General features: G+C 55.9%; 1 protein-coding gene across 1 annotated transcript; it reads right to left on the bottom strand.

Annotated features, from left to right (window-relative positions):
* Nucleotides 1-2,295: 2,295 nt before the first annotated feature.
* Nucleotides 2,296-4,605, bottom strand: LOC125918134 (trefoil factor 1-like). The gene is made up of 3 exons (XM_049624180.1): nucleotides 4,468-4,605; nucleotides 2,870-3,022; nucleotides 2,296-2,463 (listed from the first exon to the last, which is right to left on the bottom strand). Exons 1-3 carry the CDS (start codon nucleotides 4,541-4,543, stop codon nucleotides 2,447-2,449), a joined length of 246 nt encoding a protein of 81 aa, XP_049480137.1. The 5' UTR covers nucleotides 4,544-4,605; the 3' UTR covers nucleotides 2,296-2,446.
* Nucleotides 4,606-16,581: the final 11,976 nt, after the last annotated feature.

Genomic DNA, 16,581 nt, shown 5'->3' on the forward strand with positions numbered 1-16,581 from the left:
GGGTCTGGAGGGGGCTGGAGGGGGTCAGGAAGGGGCTGGAGGGGGCCTGGAGGGTGGCTGGGAGGGGGCCGGGAGGAGTCCAGTGGGGAGCTGGAGTGGGCCTGGGAGGGTGGTCAGGAGGGGGCTGGGAGGGGGCCGGGAGGGGGCCATAGGTCCACCCATGAAGCAGTGACTCCTTTGTGTTCCCAGCGCTGAGGACACAGCCCCTGTCACCACCACAGAGCCTCTCTGTTCTGCCAGGCACCCTCCCTCCTTGGGCCCGAGGAGAAAGCCGCACGCCCCCAGTGCCCCTGACCCCAGCTCCAGCCTCTGCGCCCACGTTACCCCTCGGGCTCCCCAGCCCCCGGAGCAAAGCTTCAGGGAGCTGCGGGCCACCAAGGGACGAGGGACCAAGGGACACAGAGCAGCTTACACTGAGTGTCGCCAAGGCAGTTCGAGTCCTAGAGCCTTCGGGGCGCCCCACCCCTCTGATATGTCAGGACCCCCGCTGCCGCCTGAGTGTTCTCTCGCCCTCCCCTTGTCTGTAGTCTGCTGGCGGGATTCTTGGACAGGGTGCGATTTTCCACAAGGACAGAGTAGCAGAGACCAAACTGAACCTCCCTTGTGCCCCACCTCCCAGGCAGGGACAGAAGGCCGCGTGTCCCCTCTGGAGGCAGGGCCATCCCTGCAGAGTCCCCAGGCTCTCTCTAGTCTGCAGTCCAGATGGTGGGGCCAAGATCACACAGCTACGCATCCTGGATGGTCCCCAGCGGATGCCGGACCCGGATTTCTCCCCGTGTCACATGATGGGAGGGGGAGCTGGAGACACTACCAGCCTTCAGCCCCTCCCCCCACCCCGCCCTCACCGGGCAGAAATCCAGGGAAATGCAAGGAAGGTGGGGACACAGCTAGTCACCAGGTCCGGGGCCCCTCCTGGTGCATGGGCCAGGAGGAAGGCCCGTCCCTGCTGGACACTCCCAGCCACGGGAGCACTGCGATCAAGGAGCCCCCAGTCAGTGGGTCACGGAAAGTGCCGCTTGAGCCACACAGCCCTCTGGGGGAGTCGGGGGGGGGAGCATCTCACAATCACATGCCCTGCTTGTTGGCTCCAGCAGAGAAGTCGTCTATTGTCCAGCACGCTAGGTCCCGTGTGACACGGGAAGGAGCGAAGGCGTCCTCCACCCCCTCCTTTCTCTCAGCTGCATCCTTGAAATTATCACAGACCCGGATTCTGGAGAGCCCGTGATCCAGGAGGGTGGCTGGGCTGGCCGGGCTGTGTGCCTGCTCACGCGGGAGACTGGCAAACGTTCTCCCGCCCATCCTCGTCAGTTGGGAAGATAAGGACGAGATATCATTTGTAAGGGAGTTGGTTTCGAAAACAGAAAGATATGCCTTTTAACTGTCCCCGCAACACCTGCCGTTCACTCCTGACACGGACCCCGAGCTTCCGCTGAGAGCCTGCGTCACACCAAGGGCTTAGGGAGTAGCCGGGGGGGAGTGCCGGGTGTGAAGGAGGAAACCGATAGATTGCCTGCTCCTTTAACAGCTCAAGGGAGGACTCTGCCGAAGGACTTTCACGTTGGGTGAGAGTTCGCTGCACCCCTCTCCCCCCACGGTGGCTGGGCCTTGGTTATGTGTGGTCGAGGAACAGAAGACCAAACGAGCAGTCGTTTAACCCGTCGGGACATTTGGGTTTACTCAACATGAAGTCTCAAGGTGGGTGAGTCAAATCAGGAGCCCAGGGGTGTCAAACCTCTAGTTCTATGCCTTTTCCTCATTAGCACAGAACGGCTGCTTGGAGCAGCACATCACACCCTCAGAGCACACAGCGTCCGAAGGCAAGGCTGCAGAGCCTGGCCAGGACCGCCAGAGGGAGCTCTTCTCCCAAGGAGGAAAAGTCGCTCCCCAGAGCCTCGGAATAGACTCCCTTGTGCCTCAAGAGTCAGAAGGAAGCCACGCAGCCTCCTGCAGCTTCGAGAGGCTGGGAGAGTGAGTGCTCGCCTCCGCTTTATGTAGAGTGGGAGTCAGGTAAGAAGGAAGGTGGGGAGTGGGCGGCAGGTCCCCGGGGAAAGGCCTGGGGCTCCATGTCACGGGGGTGAGCCCACCCCTCTGGTGCCGGGGACCAGACCAACCGCCCTCCCCAGGACGCGAGCTTTGCCCGAGACCATCTAGCAGGCTTATGGGTTGACGCCCACCGCTGACACACGCCTAGGAGGCCTTGGTGGCACGGTGAGCGCGTCATTCCCTCCTCAGGCCCTCGCAAAGTCCAATCATGTGCAGTTTTTCACAAGAACTGAAAACGCGAGTAACACCCATGTCTTTTAATCTTTAAGCCAATTTCGAGCAGGGGAGTGTGTGAGTCCGTCCACGCCGTGAGCGCTGGTGCAGGTGCGGAGGCCCCGAGGGCTGGGCTCCCGGCCACCGGGGAGGCCATGGCCGCTCCTGGCGAGGCTCAGCCGAAGCGCGTCTAGAAGGAGCACTCCTCTGTAGGGTGAGGCGGGGGGAGAAGGCGCGAGGCAGTGAGAGGTAAAGAACCACAGAAATTGGACTCGGCAGCCCAAGGGGGACATTTCCTTGGAAAACTCGCTCCAGCCTCATATCGTGGTTGGCGTTTGTTCCACTGCAGCCAAGCGGCAGGTAAGGAGCAACCAGGATTCGTCAGAGGCTTCCGGTTAGCCACGCGAAGAAAAGCCACGAGCAGACAGAGCTCCTCGCCGGGCGACGTTTCAGCCCGGTCTTTGTGTCCCCAGCCCGACGTCGGCCCGACGCCACCCCCCAAGGCCACCCCGCGGCCCCCGTTGGGCGTGCAGACACGGCCGGCAGTGCGGACCAGGGCCGTCCCGTCACTCATCCTACACCTTCAGACCCCCCAGAGCCGCCCCGGCCCTACCTTCGGGCGGGTTGTCCACGGCCACGGGGAAGAAGCACCACGGGACTCCACGCACAGTGTCGTCGAAGCAGCAGCCCTTATCTTTGCACTGGGAGGGCGTGATTCCCGGGGAGCCACAGTTCGTCCTCTTGTGAGGATCCACGACGCACGTCTCTGAACCTATAGGGGACAAGAGGCCAAGTCAGGTCTTGGGCTGTCGTCCGCCTTCCTTCTCCAGTTGAATCGGCAGCCAGCTGGCGCCGCTGATGGGGACTCGGGGCTCAGGGGACAAGAGGGACACCCTGTCCCTCGTCTCCAGATGCAAAGGCACAGAAGCTCAGGGCCATCGCAAGGTGCCCGGGATTTGTAAACGTCACGCCCACCGACAGAACTTACGGATACGTTCATTCATTCCAGCCAACAATAACTCCGCTTAGCACCTATGGAGCATCGTTTGTGCGTGCTAGAAACAGAAATTAGCACAGCAAAACCAGACGGTGAAGGTCAAGCTCGTGCGGGGCCCTGTGCCGGGAGCTGGGGACCCGGAAACTAAAAATAGGACAGTCGTTGTTAAGAAGCTAGCAGCCTAAGGGAGGAGAAAGCCAAGTAAATGCCCCGAACGGCACAGTGTGTCCGTCCCAGGGTGCTGAGGGCAAGCACGGGACGGACAGGGACCAGACTGAACGAAGCAAGGAGGGCTTCTAGGTGGGGACGAGGCCGTGGGGGTATCCTGCAGGGGGAGCGGTGTGCTCAAAGGCAGTCAAGAGAGAGGGGGAGCAAGGTGCGTTTCCGGAGGCATCGCCCCGTTTGCAAGAAAGACGCAGGGGCTGGGGTGGGTGGGCGCCAGCTTTAACCCGGAGTGGGGGCTGGTGATGGAAGCCAGACCACGTGGCCAGACCGCGCAGGGGACGCGGGGCTCCCGTGTGGCCTACACACGAGAACTGAAGGGGCCGAACCCACGTCTGTTCCTCTGTTAGACCCGGCAAAGCACATGAAGGGGAGGATCGCCTCAAGCTTTCTCTGAAGAAAGGGTTCCGTGGCTTCGCGGGAAAGTTCTGGACCATCTCCCGCCGGCTGGGCGGCCCCTGCAGGATGGCAGGCTCCCCGGGTCTGGCTCTGCACCCGGGAGGGGAGGTGGCATGGCCCCCCCCCCCCCACACACACACAGGGAGGCTGTGAAGTCAGGAGGACACATGCGCGTGCACGTTCAGACGCAGCTCTGCGTCCCTCCCCCTGCCCGAGGGCGAAGTGGCAGCTGGAGGTGGGGGCGGGGGGCTCGCTGGGTGATGCGGCCCCTCCCGGCCGGCACTGCTCGACCGGAAGTCAAGGTTTCCAAGCTGCTGTCCATTCAATGGACCGTCGCTGTCGCATGACAGAACTACGAGAAAGCGATTTCCACTGGGGCGTCCACCCGCGTCCTCCCAGCAGCGCTCGGAGCTTCTGTGGCCTCTGCTCTTTCGCTGCTTTCCACCTGCCTTCACCCTCCAAAATCCTCCCAGGGCCCAGAACAGTGCTCGGCTCAAACACATGGACTGTGACGCACGGTGTCTGCCCCCCACCCCCGCCAGGGGCTGACCCAGGTCTGGTGCCCACCGTGAAGCGGGGAGAAGGCTGCTTACCCAGCTGGCCCTGGGCCAAGGAACTGAGGGCCAGTGTGGACACCAACAGCAGGACGCAGAGAACCCTGGGCTCCATGGCGGCCGTGACCTTCCTCTCTGCTCTACTGGAGACCACGAGTCAGGGATGAGAACCCGTCCAGGCTCTGGATTTTATGCAGGCTCTGTTTGCCCAATGAGTGTTAGGTAACATTTGCCTAAGGAGGGTCCTGCAACTCTCCACTCCGCATAATCTCCTCTGATCAACACAGTGTGCTGATACAAGCAAGTGCCGAATTGTCATCTAGCTGAGGGACCTCAGAAGGTCCCTCCTGTGCCGTGGGAGTCTCCTGGGCCACGACCCCATCCAGCTCCTAACCGCAGTGGAGGCCCTCCTGCGAATGTCAACATTTCACTCACCGAAGAGTGACTCACGGGAGAGGTGGCCCGAAAAATCACAGTTGTGTCAACAGTGGCTCACGGGGTCACCCTTCACGGGGTCGGCTGATGCGGGGACAGGGTGGGGGGTGGGGTGGGAAGGAGAAGGAGCAAACAGGGCCCAGCCATCAGACCACGTTCTCCATCTATCTGAGATTCTGAGAATCCAGGTGGGGGCAAGGGGGAGAGCCCTGGCGGGACAAGAGGAGCAGGGAGGGGACAGGCCTGTGTCCCCTCCCCTCTCCACCAGAGCACTCTGGACTTCGAACGTCATCTTCTCTCCAGGAGTTCTGTCTCTGTTGGGCGTTTCTGTGGCAAAGTCGTATGTGACCAAAGCGCGATGAGGTCCCTCCCGGAGGAAACGTGACTCCCCCGAAGGGGCTCACGATCCGCGGGGCACCAACATTGAAAACTCGGAAATGTTTAATATCCCACTCAGAGGACGTGCATGAGCATTTTTACTTACTTACCTAATTTTTTTTCTTTTCCCTTAAAAAAATTTTTTTAATCTTTATTTGTTTTTGAGAGAGAGAGAGAGAGAGAGAGAGAGAGAGAAAGCACGAGCGGGGGAGGGGCAGAGAGAGACGGAGACACAGAATTTGAAGCAGGCTCCAGGCTCCGAGCTGTCAGCCCAGAGCCCGACTCAGGGCTCAAACTCACACTGTGAGATCATGACCTGAGCCGAAGTTGGATGCTCAACCGTCTGAGCCACCCCGGCGTGCCTAAATTATCTTTTTAAAATTTCATGTTCATAACCAGAAGTTGTGTAGATAAGAGCAACCATCTAAACCGACTGAGGACAGGTGTTCCTCCCTCTGGGGGACTGCTCTCCCCATCTCAGTTCCCCGAGTGAGGCCCCCTTGACTTTGTGCTCAAGAGCCACCTGCAGCCTGCGCTCCCCTGGCCCCAGCTGCTCTGGGGTCTTCCGTCCCGGAGCCCTTGCCGTCCCGGTGCACATGGAACTTGCTCTGTCCCCTGGAGACAGAAGGTCCGCAAAGGCAGGGGGCTCTGTGTGCTCTGTGCATTCCAGTGGCCCAACGCTGATCTCCGTCCTTATTCCATAAATATCTGTGGAAGAATGAATGAATGAATGAGCCATAGGAGAAATAGTTTTTCCTCATTGAAAGATGGGGCTCTAAGAACGGCTAGCCTTGGAGAGGTGCTCACTTTCCTTGTGCCTGGTGAGTAAGTCCTTGCGGCCCCTCTGGAGGGGAGCTCCCACCCTGAGCCCAGGCCCCTCTCATGCCCGCCAACCAGGGTCTCCAGGAGAGGCCCCATGTGCAGGACCCGGGGTGGGGGGACCAGGGCACAGAGTCCTCTGTGGGGTTCAGTTTGCCAGGGATGGGCCTGGGGGGGGGGCGGGGGCTGCATCTGCAATGTTGCTCATGATGAAGGAAAACCACTACTCACTTCTCAGGGTGATGTGGGAGCTCTCAGACACAGAAATGCAAATTGCACAACAGTTTGGGAGAGAAGTGTGTGATGTTCAGTGGAGTTGACGCTACATAGGCTCACAATCCAGCAGTTCCCCTGGTTCTGGGTCTACTGTGTCCCACAGGTAAACCCCCCACATTTGGGCAGAAGGAAACACGGACAAGGACCATCTTTGCATCATTGCCTGTAATACCTTTCAAAAAAAGAAAGGAGGAAGAAAGGGAGAAGCTTTTTAAAAAAGGAAGAGAAGAAAGAAAGGAAGAAAGAAAGGGAAAGAAAGAAAGAAAGAAAGAAAGAAAGAACAAAAGAAAGAAAGAAAAGGGAAAGGAAGAAAGAAAGAAAGAAAGAAAGGGAAAGAAATAAAGAAAGAAAGGGAAAGGAAGAAAGAAAGAGAAAGGGAAAGAAAGAAAGAAAGAAAGAAAGAAGAAAGAAAGGAAGGAAGAAAGAAAGAAGGAAGAAAGAAAGAAAGGGAAAGGAAGAAAGAAAGAAAGAAGAAAGAGAAAGGAAGAAAGAAAGAAAAAGGGGAAGAAATAAAGAAAGAGGAAGAAAGAACAGAAGAAAGAAAGAAAGAAAGAAAGAGAAAGGAAGAAAGAAGGAAAGAAAGAAGAAAGAGAAAGGAAGAAAGAATGGAAGGAGGGAAGGAGGGAGGGAAGGGAGGGAAAGAGGCAGGGAGGAGGAAATCAGGAGGAGGGAGGAAAAATAAAAGAGGAAACAATATAAATGTTCATACATGTTTATTGACAAGGGAAAGGGAGAAAGGACGTAAAATATACGCGCACCAAGTACCTTGCAGACGATGAAAATGAATGAGTAAATGGAAATGAATAAATATTGAAACAAAGCTGAGTGAAAATATAAGAATGACCTTTACAGTGTGAACCCATTGCTGATGCAGATTTCCGAGGTCAGCAAGGAGCACAGAGAGAGGGCCGCCCCAGGGAGGCCGAGGTGGCAGCCCTGCGTGGGGGGAAGGTTGCTGACCTGTGTCCGGGAAGGGGGACAGGAGGACGGGGACATGGGAGTCAGGAGGCTGCCGAGGGCCATCAGAATGCGCATCATGTTCCTTTCACAGCAGGAAATGGGGGGCGCTGTGGTGGAAAGGTCGGCATCTATTTAAGGAGACGCAGATTCACGGGTGTGCGTCCTGCTGTTCTCCCTGTGTTCCCTGCGGTGATCCCTGCTCCCTGGGAATGGCTGGGTGGGGGGTTCGTGGGTGCACTGGGGGCCCCGGGCACTGTGACGGGGTGGTGGGCTGGCAGGTGGGGTGCTGTGATCTGGGGGCTGCGCTGGGGGCTGGGGTGCTGCGACATAGGGGCCATGCTGGGGGCCGGAGTGCTGAAACCGGGGGAGGGGGGGCTGGGAGCCAGGGCGCTGTGACTGGGGGCCTCGCTGGGGGCCCGGGTGCAGTGACTGGGTGGCGTCCTGGGGGTCAGGGCACTGCGACTGGGAGCGGGGCTGGGGGCCGTGACCGGGGGGCACTGGGGACCGGGGTTTTATGACTGAGGAGTGCTGGGGGCCCGGGCCTCATCCAGCAGCAGAGGTGACCCCCTGGGCCCCTGTGTGAGGGGGACAGCTCTCCTACCCAGCAACCTCCGCAGAGCGTGGGCCACAGCACAGCTCACCCAGGTGTCGGCCCAGGAACAGGGCCCCAGTGTCCTCAGGACCATTCCACGCCTGACGTGGCCTCCAGGTGCGTCGGGGTTAGACCCCTCACGACCCAAGGCCCCGGGGAAGCTGCACACCTTCCTGGACAGGAGCCTGGGGGTGTCGAGAGCAGAGTCGGGCAGCATGAGAGCCTGGGGAATGAAGGGGCCGTGCTCAGAGCACTGACACCATCATACCCGCTCAGGGTGAGAAGCCACCGTCTGGGCGGGCTGGAGCCGTGGGCTTGGTGGTGGCCAACGGCTCATGCAGTGGACACGCTGAGGGTCCCGACACACGTCAGCCTCGCTGCTCAAGGTGGTCTGTTCCCTCGCAGACGTCATGAAGTCAAATCTGCATTCTAGAAAGTTCCCAGGTGCTTCACGTGCACAGTAGGTGCAGGAAACCGGGTGCTGCAGCGGAGGATGGGGTCTCGGGCTCAAGGAGGCTTGGGCGCTGGAGTGCACCTCTCACGGGCACCCTTCTTAGCCACACTGGGAACGCCCGGAATGTGCCTCTGTCACTCAGGTGCTCAGAACCGCCTTGGAGAGGGACCACCAGCATCCTTCACCATGGGATGGAGGCCAGGTCCCTTTGAGGAAGGGCCTTGCATCGAGGCCACAAGTGCCGTGATGGGTCTTCCCCAAGCCTTCCCCAGAATGATCTGAGCCACTCACCAGTGCTATGGGTTCAACTGTGTCCCCTCAAAAGATGTGGAAGTCCTAGCCTCCAGTACCTGTGAATGGACCTTATTTGGAAATAAGATCTTTGCAGATGACCAGGTTAAGGTGAGGTCATTGGCGTGGACCCTAATCCGATATGCTCGGTGTCCTTATAAAAGGGGACATTCGGACACAGACATACCCAGAGGGCGGATGATGTAAAGACACAAGCCAAGGAATGCCTGAGGCTCCAGAAGCCAGGAGAGGGGCCTGAGATAGATTCACTCTCAGAAGGACCTAACCCTGGGGCCACCTTGATTTTGGACCTCCAGCCTCCGGACTGTGTGACCATAAGTTTCGGTTGTAAGTTCCGTTTGTGGTACTTTATTACAGCAGTTCTGGAAGACTAATCCAAGCAGGGTGAGTGAGCACCAGAGAAAGGAAAATATTTGGAGTTTCTGATGGTCATTAAATATGAGCTCTGAATACCACTAACCCCGAGACCCAAACTCATGTGGGTCACCAAAGAGGGATCCCGTGGGTTTCAGGCCCGAGATGGACTCTTGGCCCGAGTCTGTCCCATTATGGGTCCCTTGGGGACCCCCCCAGGCCCAGTGAGACGGGCAGCCCTCTTTGCAAAAGACCCAGTAGTAAATACACCAGGCTTTCTGGGCTACTTTGCTCTCGGTCGTGCATCTTCTTTGCTTTGTTTTTGCAACCCTTAAAAAGTACAGAAACTGTTTTTAGTTTGCAGGTTCACAGGCAACGTTTGGCCCCAGACCGTCCTCTGTTAAGCCCTGTGCCTACAGTATCATAAATGTAACTGCAGCTGAGGCTCCAGAGGGGGTAGCTTTCCTGGAGCACCCCCCCCCCCCCCCCCCCCCGGCCACCCGGCCCCTGATCTGCAGCGACTGACCCGGACAATGTCTGCCCTTCCCCCCTTCCCTTTAGACAAATTAGTCCACAGGATTTTGCTATCGTCCGGCCCGGGTCACAATACACCCCCACAGTGTGGCGGGTTGAGGCTCCTGCCAGCTCTCCTGCTCTGTCAGAACACTCTGGAGAGACCTTGGACACGGTGCTAAACGTCCTGCTGGCCCATTACACTGGTGTCGTGAGGTTACGTCAGCTGGATTTGGAACATGGGACCGAGGACGCCTTCGGAAAGCCCACGTGCGTCAGAGATCGCAACCACAGAAGTTCAGGGTCCCCGGCCTGTTAGTGGGGTGTTTGGGAGTGTGGGGCAGTGGAAGCCTTCCCTCTAAAGGGGGAGATAAACCTCTGCACCTGCACCACTCACCCCAACAAATGCACGTGGGCCTGTTTGGATTTCGGAGGTGACATATACTACATTTGAACGTTCTGTTCTGGCTCGTCGGCCAGGCTGTCAGTAAAGATTGCGGTTTCGAGAGGACGTCAGAACAGCACACGCCTCACAGGAGCGGGCGGGGCTGTGATGCGAGAGCCCCGACCCTCGACCCTCGGCTTCCCTCAGTGAGGTTGCTGAAATCTCCAAGATAATAGACGCTGCAGGCCGGCCCCAGATCTGTGTTTGACTTCAGGGAAGGTGCCAGGAAGCAGGTCTTGGGGCAAACACATCGGGGTGTGGCCCACGGGGTATTGGTCCAATACCCCTCACTTGACTGGCTCACCGACTGCGGGGTCAGGGCAACACTCCCCTTCCTTTTGGAGGAGAGTGAAATCTTTACACGCGACTCATACGAACACAGTATTTTCGAGTATAAAGTCAGTTACGCTCGTTACAGAAACAGTTCAATGACAAGGAAAAGCAGAATCCCGATGTGACTCGCCATCTTGCCCCCTGCTGTTTCTCCTTCTTTTCCCGACTGAGTTGTTCTTCACCCTCTTTGCCGTGTTCTTTTTGGTGTGACCAGAACATTCTCCACGTTACTGCGAATTCCATACGGTAAGCTGCTGATGTTTCCATGAAGCTTCCTCAGACCCGCCATAGCCGCACTTCGGTGATGATTTTTACATCACGGGTCAATTCAGGGTTGTTTACGATTCTTCACGATTACTGGGATTTCTTTCACGAACGTCTTCATGCGAGATGATTTTTTCTGTGCTTAGGACGGTTTCCTTCGGGCAGCCCCCAAAGTACATTTACTGGGCCTGGGAGCGTGTTCTTCCTAAGGCTCCGGATACACAGCACCGCACGCCGACTTCCACCCAGGCGATGTTCATTTCCGCTCGCCCTGGACGGAGGCGTCCATTCACCCAACCGCCGTCTTCTGGTTTAAGAACCAAAATTTGACAATTTTGCGCAACTGGCACTCCCTGACGTGGCCCCGCTCCCCCTGTCACCACCCTGTGCGCTCCGAGACGAAACATCAGGGCTCAGCGCCCCCTTCCGTGGATCAAGTCTCCAAAAGCCAATATTGGGCCCCAACCATGCCCTCCTAGGCATTTAAAACTAGCAGCGAGCGACGAGGGAGCCAATGCCAAGTCTGTCACCAGCAAGCCAGCGCCTCCAGCATCCGGGCTGTGCCAAGCTGAACCTCCCCCACAAGGCTCAGCACCAGCCAGGGCTGAGCTAAGCCCGACTCCTCCCAGCAGGTGAGTCTGGAATTCATCTGCTGGTTTCTCTGCCCGGTGCCGGGGAATATGGGGGAAGTGTGGCCTCTGAACATCCCCTCATCCATCGGCAACCCCGTCCCTGTGGTGAGGAGCCCGGCCCGCCCCTCATGTGGTGCTGACGGCACCCCTTCCTCCTTCCTGCAGGCTGGAATCTGCCTCTTTGGGCTCAGTGCTCCACCTCTCTGACCAGAGTGCTGGCTGGTCCCCGGGATCCACTATATTCCCCCGACCAGCCCCCAACGGAGCCCTGTGATATGGCCCTTTGGTCAGCTTCAACCGTGTCGACCCCAGACATAGGCGTGCGGGTCGGTTTTCCATTTCACACGTGGGGATTTTCCATCTGGCCTGCACTGTTGGTGAACAGTCCCTTCTCCCGCTGAGCAAGGAACAAGAGGCATCGCACGTGAATTACTATTATTGGGAGCTTCCCGGTGATGGCAGTTCAGGTCCCTGTTCTGTTCTGAGGCCATTGTGCTATGCTATTTAAAAGTCCCAGAGATAGGGGTGCCCGGGTGGCTCAGCCGGTTGAGAGTCCAACTTCAGTCGTGATCTCTCGGTTCGTGAGTTCGAGCCCCGCGTCGGGCTCTGTGCTGACAGCTCGGAGCCTAGAACCTGCTTCGGATTCTCCCTTCCCTGCTCATGCTCTGTCTCTGTCACTCTCTCTCTCAAACACAAATAAACATTTTTTTAAAAAATTAAAAAAATAAATAAATAAACGTCCCAGAGATGAAGGCAGAACAAAGAAGGGGCCAGAGCGTCCTCTAATCTCAACTGATGGACAGGGAGACTCTTTTACTGGACAAAGGCCCTGGGGTTGGTCTGAAGATCCCCAAAAAACTTTACTTCCTGTTTATACCTTTTATTCATCTTCCCTTGGTTATTTGCTTCTTCTAAACGTGGTTACCGAAGGCTGGGTCCTACAGCTCGGGCAGGTCTGGTCACACAGTGATGCTTGGATTATGATGCATAAAGGATTGTGACTCTTAGACCAAGTCCTAGCTCGTTGGCTGTGTCCTCGCCTGGTCCTCATGTCCCTGCGGGGCACAGCGGCCCTGATGACAGCCTGGCATCCCTCTGAGCTAGTTGTCAGGGTTCCAGCTTCTGTGCAAACCTCACACCTGCTGGAGACAAAACCGAAAACGTTTTACGACTTTTATCATTACAGTTGTTACTGGAAGTTTATGCAAAACCAAACCGCAGAAACAATCTACCCCAGCCGGGATCCTGTTTCCTCTTCCTGACAACCCTAAGATTTAGCCCAGGCGGGTGATCGGGGAGGGCTCTGGGGGGTAGGGGTGAGACGAAGAAACCGCCTGAGTCTGTGGTTAGGCCGAGGTGGTGAAGGCTGGAGCCCGCCCCAGTCACACTCCCAGACGCAACCACGTAAAGGGTGAGCCAGCACGGGTTGGTCAGCAGCCCTCTCTATGGTATGACCAGCAACGTTGACAGGAGTGACTTTATTTTTAAAATATAAATGAGAAGCCATCCAAGATTCTCCCCATATTTTCCTCTCTCCCCCACATCCTTGGATACTTTCTTCAATAGCAAGAAAGATGGAGGTGGAGTTATTGAGCTTGGGGCCAAACTCAGCCCAGAGGTCTCATGTGAAACGCACCCTGAACACAGGAGGCGGGGAATAGCTTCATATCCACAAGCTCCTCTGTGACATTCTATTTTTTTGTTTCTTTTTTTAGAGAGAGACAGACAGTGCAAGTGGGGGAGAGGGGCAAAGGACAGAGAGAGGGAGAGAGAATCTTAAGCAAACTCCACACTCAGCCCGGAGCGCAAAAGGGGGCTCGATCTAATGACCCCAGGATCACGACCTGAGCTGAAATCAAGAGTTGGATGCTTCACCCACTGAGCCACCCAGGCACCCTTAGTGACATTCTATTTTTAAATCCCTGCTTCTAAAAGGGGGCATCATGGGGCATCATGGTTCCGAAGCGTGTCAGCGGAAAGTTTAGACTTGCCTTGAAAGTCTGCCCTTCCTGTTTTTCATCTTCCACATGAGGAGGTAATGAAAACAAATTTCAAAAACATGTCAAAGGGGAAAGTCAGTTTCTGAGACCCACGGTCCTGGCCTCCCCGGCCAGAGTCGGTACCGATGATGGCGAGAAGAGGAAGGTGACAGTGGCTCAAAATAAAACATGTGGTATGTGCATTCTTGAAAATTTTATGACACTTCTGTCGCTTTAAAACATCATTTTACGTTTTAGGGGCGCCTGGGTGGCTCAGTCGGTGGAGCGTCCGACTTCGGCTCAGGTCACGATCTCGTGGTCCGTGGGTTCGAGCCCCGCGTCCGGCTCTGTGCTGCCAGCTCGGAGCCTGGAGCCTGCTTCGGATCCTGGGTCTCCCTCTCTCTCTCTGCCCCTCCCCCATTCATGCTCTGTCTCTCTGTGTCTCAAAAATAAATAAACATTAAAAAAACCCCGTCATTTTGCATTTTAAGACTTCAAAATGTATTAGTTCTTACGATGAAACAGCACCAACAGATGAAGCAAAAACTGATAGAGGAGAAAAGGGAACTAGATTACCCACAGTTATCATAGGGGACCCCAAGATGCCCTCCCAGCCACTGACAGTACTGGTCGTGGAATCAGCAAAGACGAGGGGATCGGAGCCACACCCCACTCTCAGGACCAGCTGGTATTTACAGGACACACAACCCCACAATAGCAAGATGCACACTGTTTTTGTCCACGTACGTTCACCAAGGTAGACCACATACTGGGTCGTGAGACAAATCCCAACAAATATAAAAGAACTTTAAAAAAAATATCACACAAGGTACGTTCTCTGACCATAATGGGATCAGATGAGAAATCGACAGCAGACAGGAAAATCTCTGAACATGTGGAAGTTAAATCACACACTACTCAATAATCCTTAGGTCAACAAGGAAGTCTCAAAAGGAATTTAGAAGTGCATAAACCGAATGAAAATGAATACGTGACATATCAAAGTGTGCGGGACGCGGCTAAGGCAGTGCTGAGAGGGAATTCTGTCGCATCAACTGACACGGGAAATGAGGAGGGTTCTCAGATCAAAGCCTGAGTTTTCATCAGCCCCTGGGGGAGTACAGATTAAAACCGCAGTGAGATATCACCACTCACCTACCCGAATGGCTGAAATGAGAAGCTGTCGCAGCACCAGATGCCGACCAGGGCTGGGAAAACTGGAGCCCTCCCACGTTCCTGGCGGGGATGTAAAACGTCGGGGCCACGCCGGGAGAGAGCGTGCAGCTTCTTAAAAGCCCGCACCGTGCACGTACGGTCTCACCCAGCAACCTGAGAGACGCAGGCCGTTTGGTTCCACGACGCGAGAGCCGTGAGCCATTCTTCAGGAGGGAGACCAGGGCTTGCCAGGGCTTAGAACAAGGGCAAGCGTGGAGGATTCGTGAGGGGGTTCAGTGTGGTTTAAATGGGGGGAGCTTTGGGGCGCCCGGGTGGCTCAGTCCGTTGAGCGACCGACTTCAGCTCAGGTCACGATCTCACGGCTCGTGGGTTCGAGCCCCGCGTCGGGCTCCGTGCTGACAGCTCAGAGCCTGGAACCTGCTTCGGATTCTGTGCCTCCCTCGCTCTCTGCCCCTCCCCCGCTCATGCTCTGTCTCTCTCTGTCTCAGAAATAAATAAACATTAAAACAAACTTTAAAAAGTAAAAATAAATAAATGGGGGGATCTTTGTGGCCATGGAGCTGCTCAGTATCGTCCCTGCAGTGGGGGACACACGAACCCCCACGCGCCCTACACAGTATACAGAGCTGCATGCACACACACACCGCGTACACAAATATGTATACGTTTACACACACACACCCCATATGCAGATGCACACTCACTGCACACATATGCACAATTACAAACAACACCATGCAGATACATACAGTAACACACACACACCACACACACATATAGACACAGATACACAGAGACACGTAGAGACACATACTAGGTATAAATAAGACTGGAGAAATCTGGGGGTGCCTGGGAGGCTCAATCCGTTGAGCGTCCAACTCTTGATTGCGGCTCAGGTCATGATCTCATGGTTCGTGGGTTCGAGACCCTGCACTGTCAGCACAGAGCCTGCTTGGGATTCTCTCTCTCTCTTCCCCTCTCTCTCTCTCTCCCCTCCTCCTCCTCCCTCCACTGTCTCTCTCTCTGTCTCTCAAAATAATTAAATACATTTTTTAAAAAAGAAAAGACGGAAGAAATCTGGATAAGATCAGGGGATCTTAACACTGTCGATAACCTGCTTGTGCTGCTGGACTGTAGTTTGGCAACGTTCTCCTTAGGGGAAAACTGGGCAGTTCATAGGAGACCCCTCTCTGCACTATTCCTATGACGGCATGTGATTCTATCATTATCTGAATAAAAACTTCAATTAAAGCAGACCAATAAGAGTGATTCTGAAATCATAACGTTTATGACCACGTAAACCGCAGAAAACCTTATTTATGTATTTCTTTTAATGTTTATTACTTTGAGAGAGACAGAGCATGAGCAGGGGAGAAGCAGAGAGAGAGGGGGACACAGACTCCGAAGCAGGCTCCAAGCTGTCAGCACAGAGCCCCACGCAGGGCTCAACCCCACGAAATGTGAGATCCTGACCTGAGGCCAAAGTCGGACACTGAACCGACTGAGCCACCCAGGCGCCCAAACCAAAGGGAACTTGAAAAAAGTGGCTTTGAATGAAACCCAGAGAACAAACTGTGGGTGGCTGGAGGGGAGGTGGGTGGGGGACGGGCTAGATGGGTGACAGGCATGAAGGAGGTGCTTGTCGGGATGAGCACTGGGTGGGGGTGGGGGGTGTCCTATGTAAGAGATGAATCACTGGGCTCTACTCTGAAACCAAGGCTACGCTGCATGTGAACTAACTTGAATATAAACAAATTTGTTTTAAAGTCATTCTGAAGGTTATTTTCCTCAACCACCCTCTGGGTGATTGGCGACGGCTCCCGTCCTGGGGGTGTGAGAGGGTGCGGGAGTGGACAACCGAGTCCCCCTGCCAGGAAGATAAGGGGCCTCCCAGCCCCCCCTACAGGGGCCCACGGAGGGACTCTGCCTGAGGCCGGGGAGCCCCGGCACTGAGTGCAGCCGCAGGCCCGACTCCCTTGGGGGATGGAAAGGACTCGGGCGCAGGGATCTCGCCTACGGGCTCTGAGTCATGGTGGGGGCTGGCAGGTGTGGCTGTGGTGACGAAGCCGGGAGGAAGGTGAGATGTGTCACTCGGGTCAGGCCAGGAGGCAGCTGCCGGGGGCTGGAAAAGATTCTGGAATTTTCCAGTGACCAGGAGGCATGAGTGGGCTGCCTTCCCCAGAGCCCCACCTGGCGGCCAGGCCTGGGAAGTTTCTAGGTCTCCTTTGAAG

The sequence above is a fragment of the Panthera uncia genome, unplaced genomic scaffold (assembly GCF_023721935.1).
Source record: "Panthera uncia isolate 11264 unplaced genomic scaffold, Puncia_PCG_1.0 HiC_scaffold_47, whole genome shotgun sequence".
Classification (NCBI taxonomy): Eukaryota; Metazoa; Chordata; class Mammalia; order Carnivora; family Felidae; genus Panthera; species Panthera uncia.

What these genes read in the sequence shown, in the direction of transcription:
- LOC125918134 (XM_049624180.1), bottom strand. Translation starts at nt 4,543, where the DNA reads ATGGAGCCCAGGGTTCTCTGCGTCCTGCTGTTGGTGTCCACACTGGCC. An exon ending in CTTGGCCCAGGGCCAGCTGG is followed by an intron (nt 3,023 to 4,467) that starts GTAAGCAGCCTT and finishes CTATAGGTTCAG; the next exon opens with AGACGTGCGTCGTGGATCCT.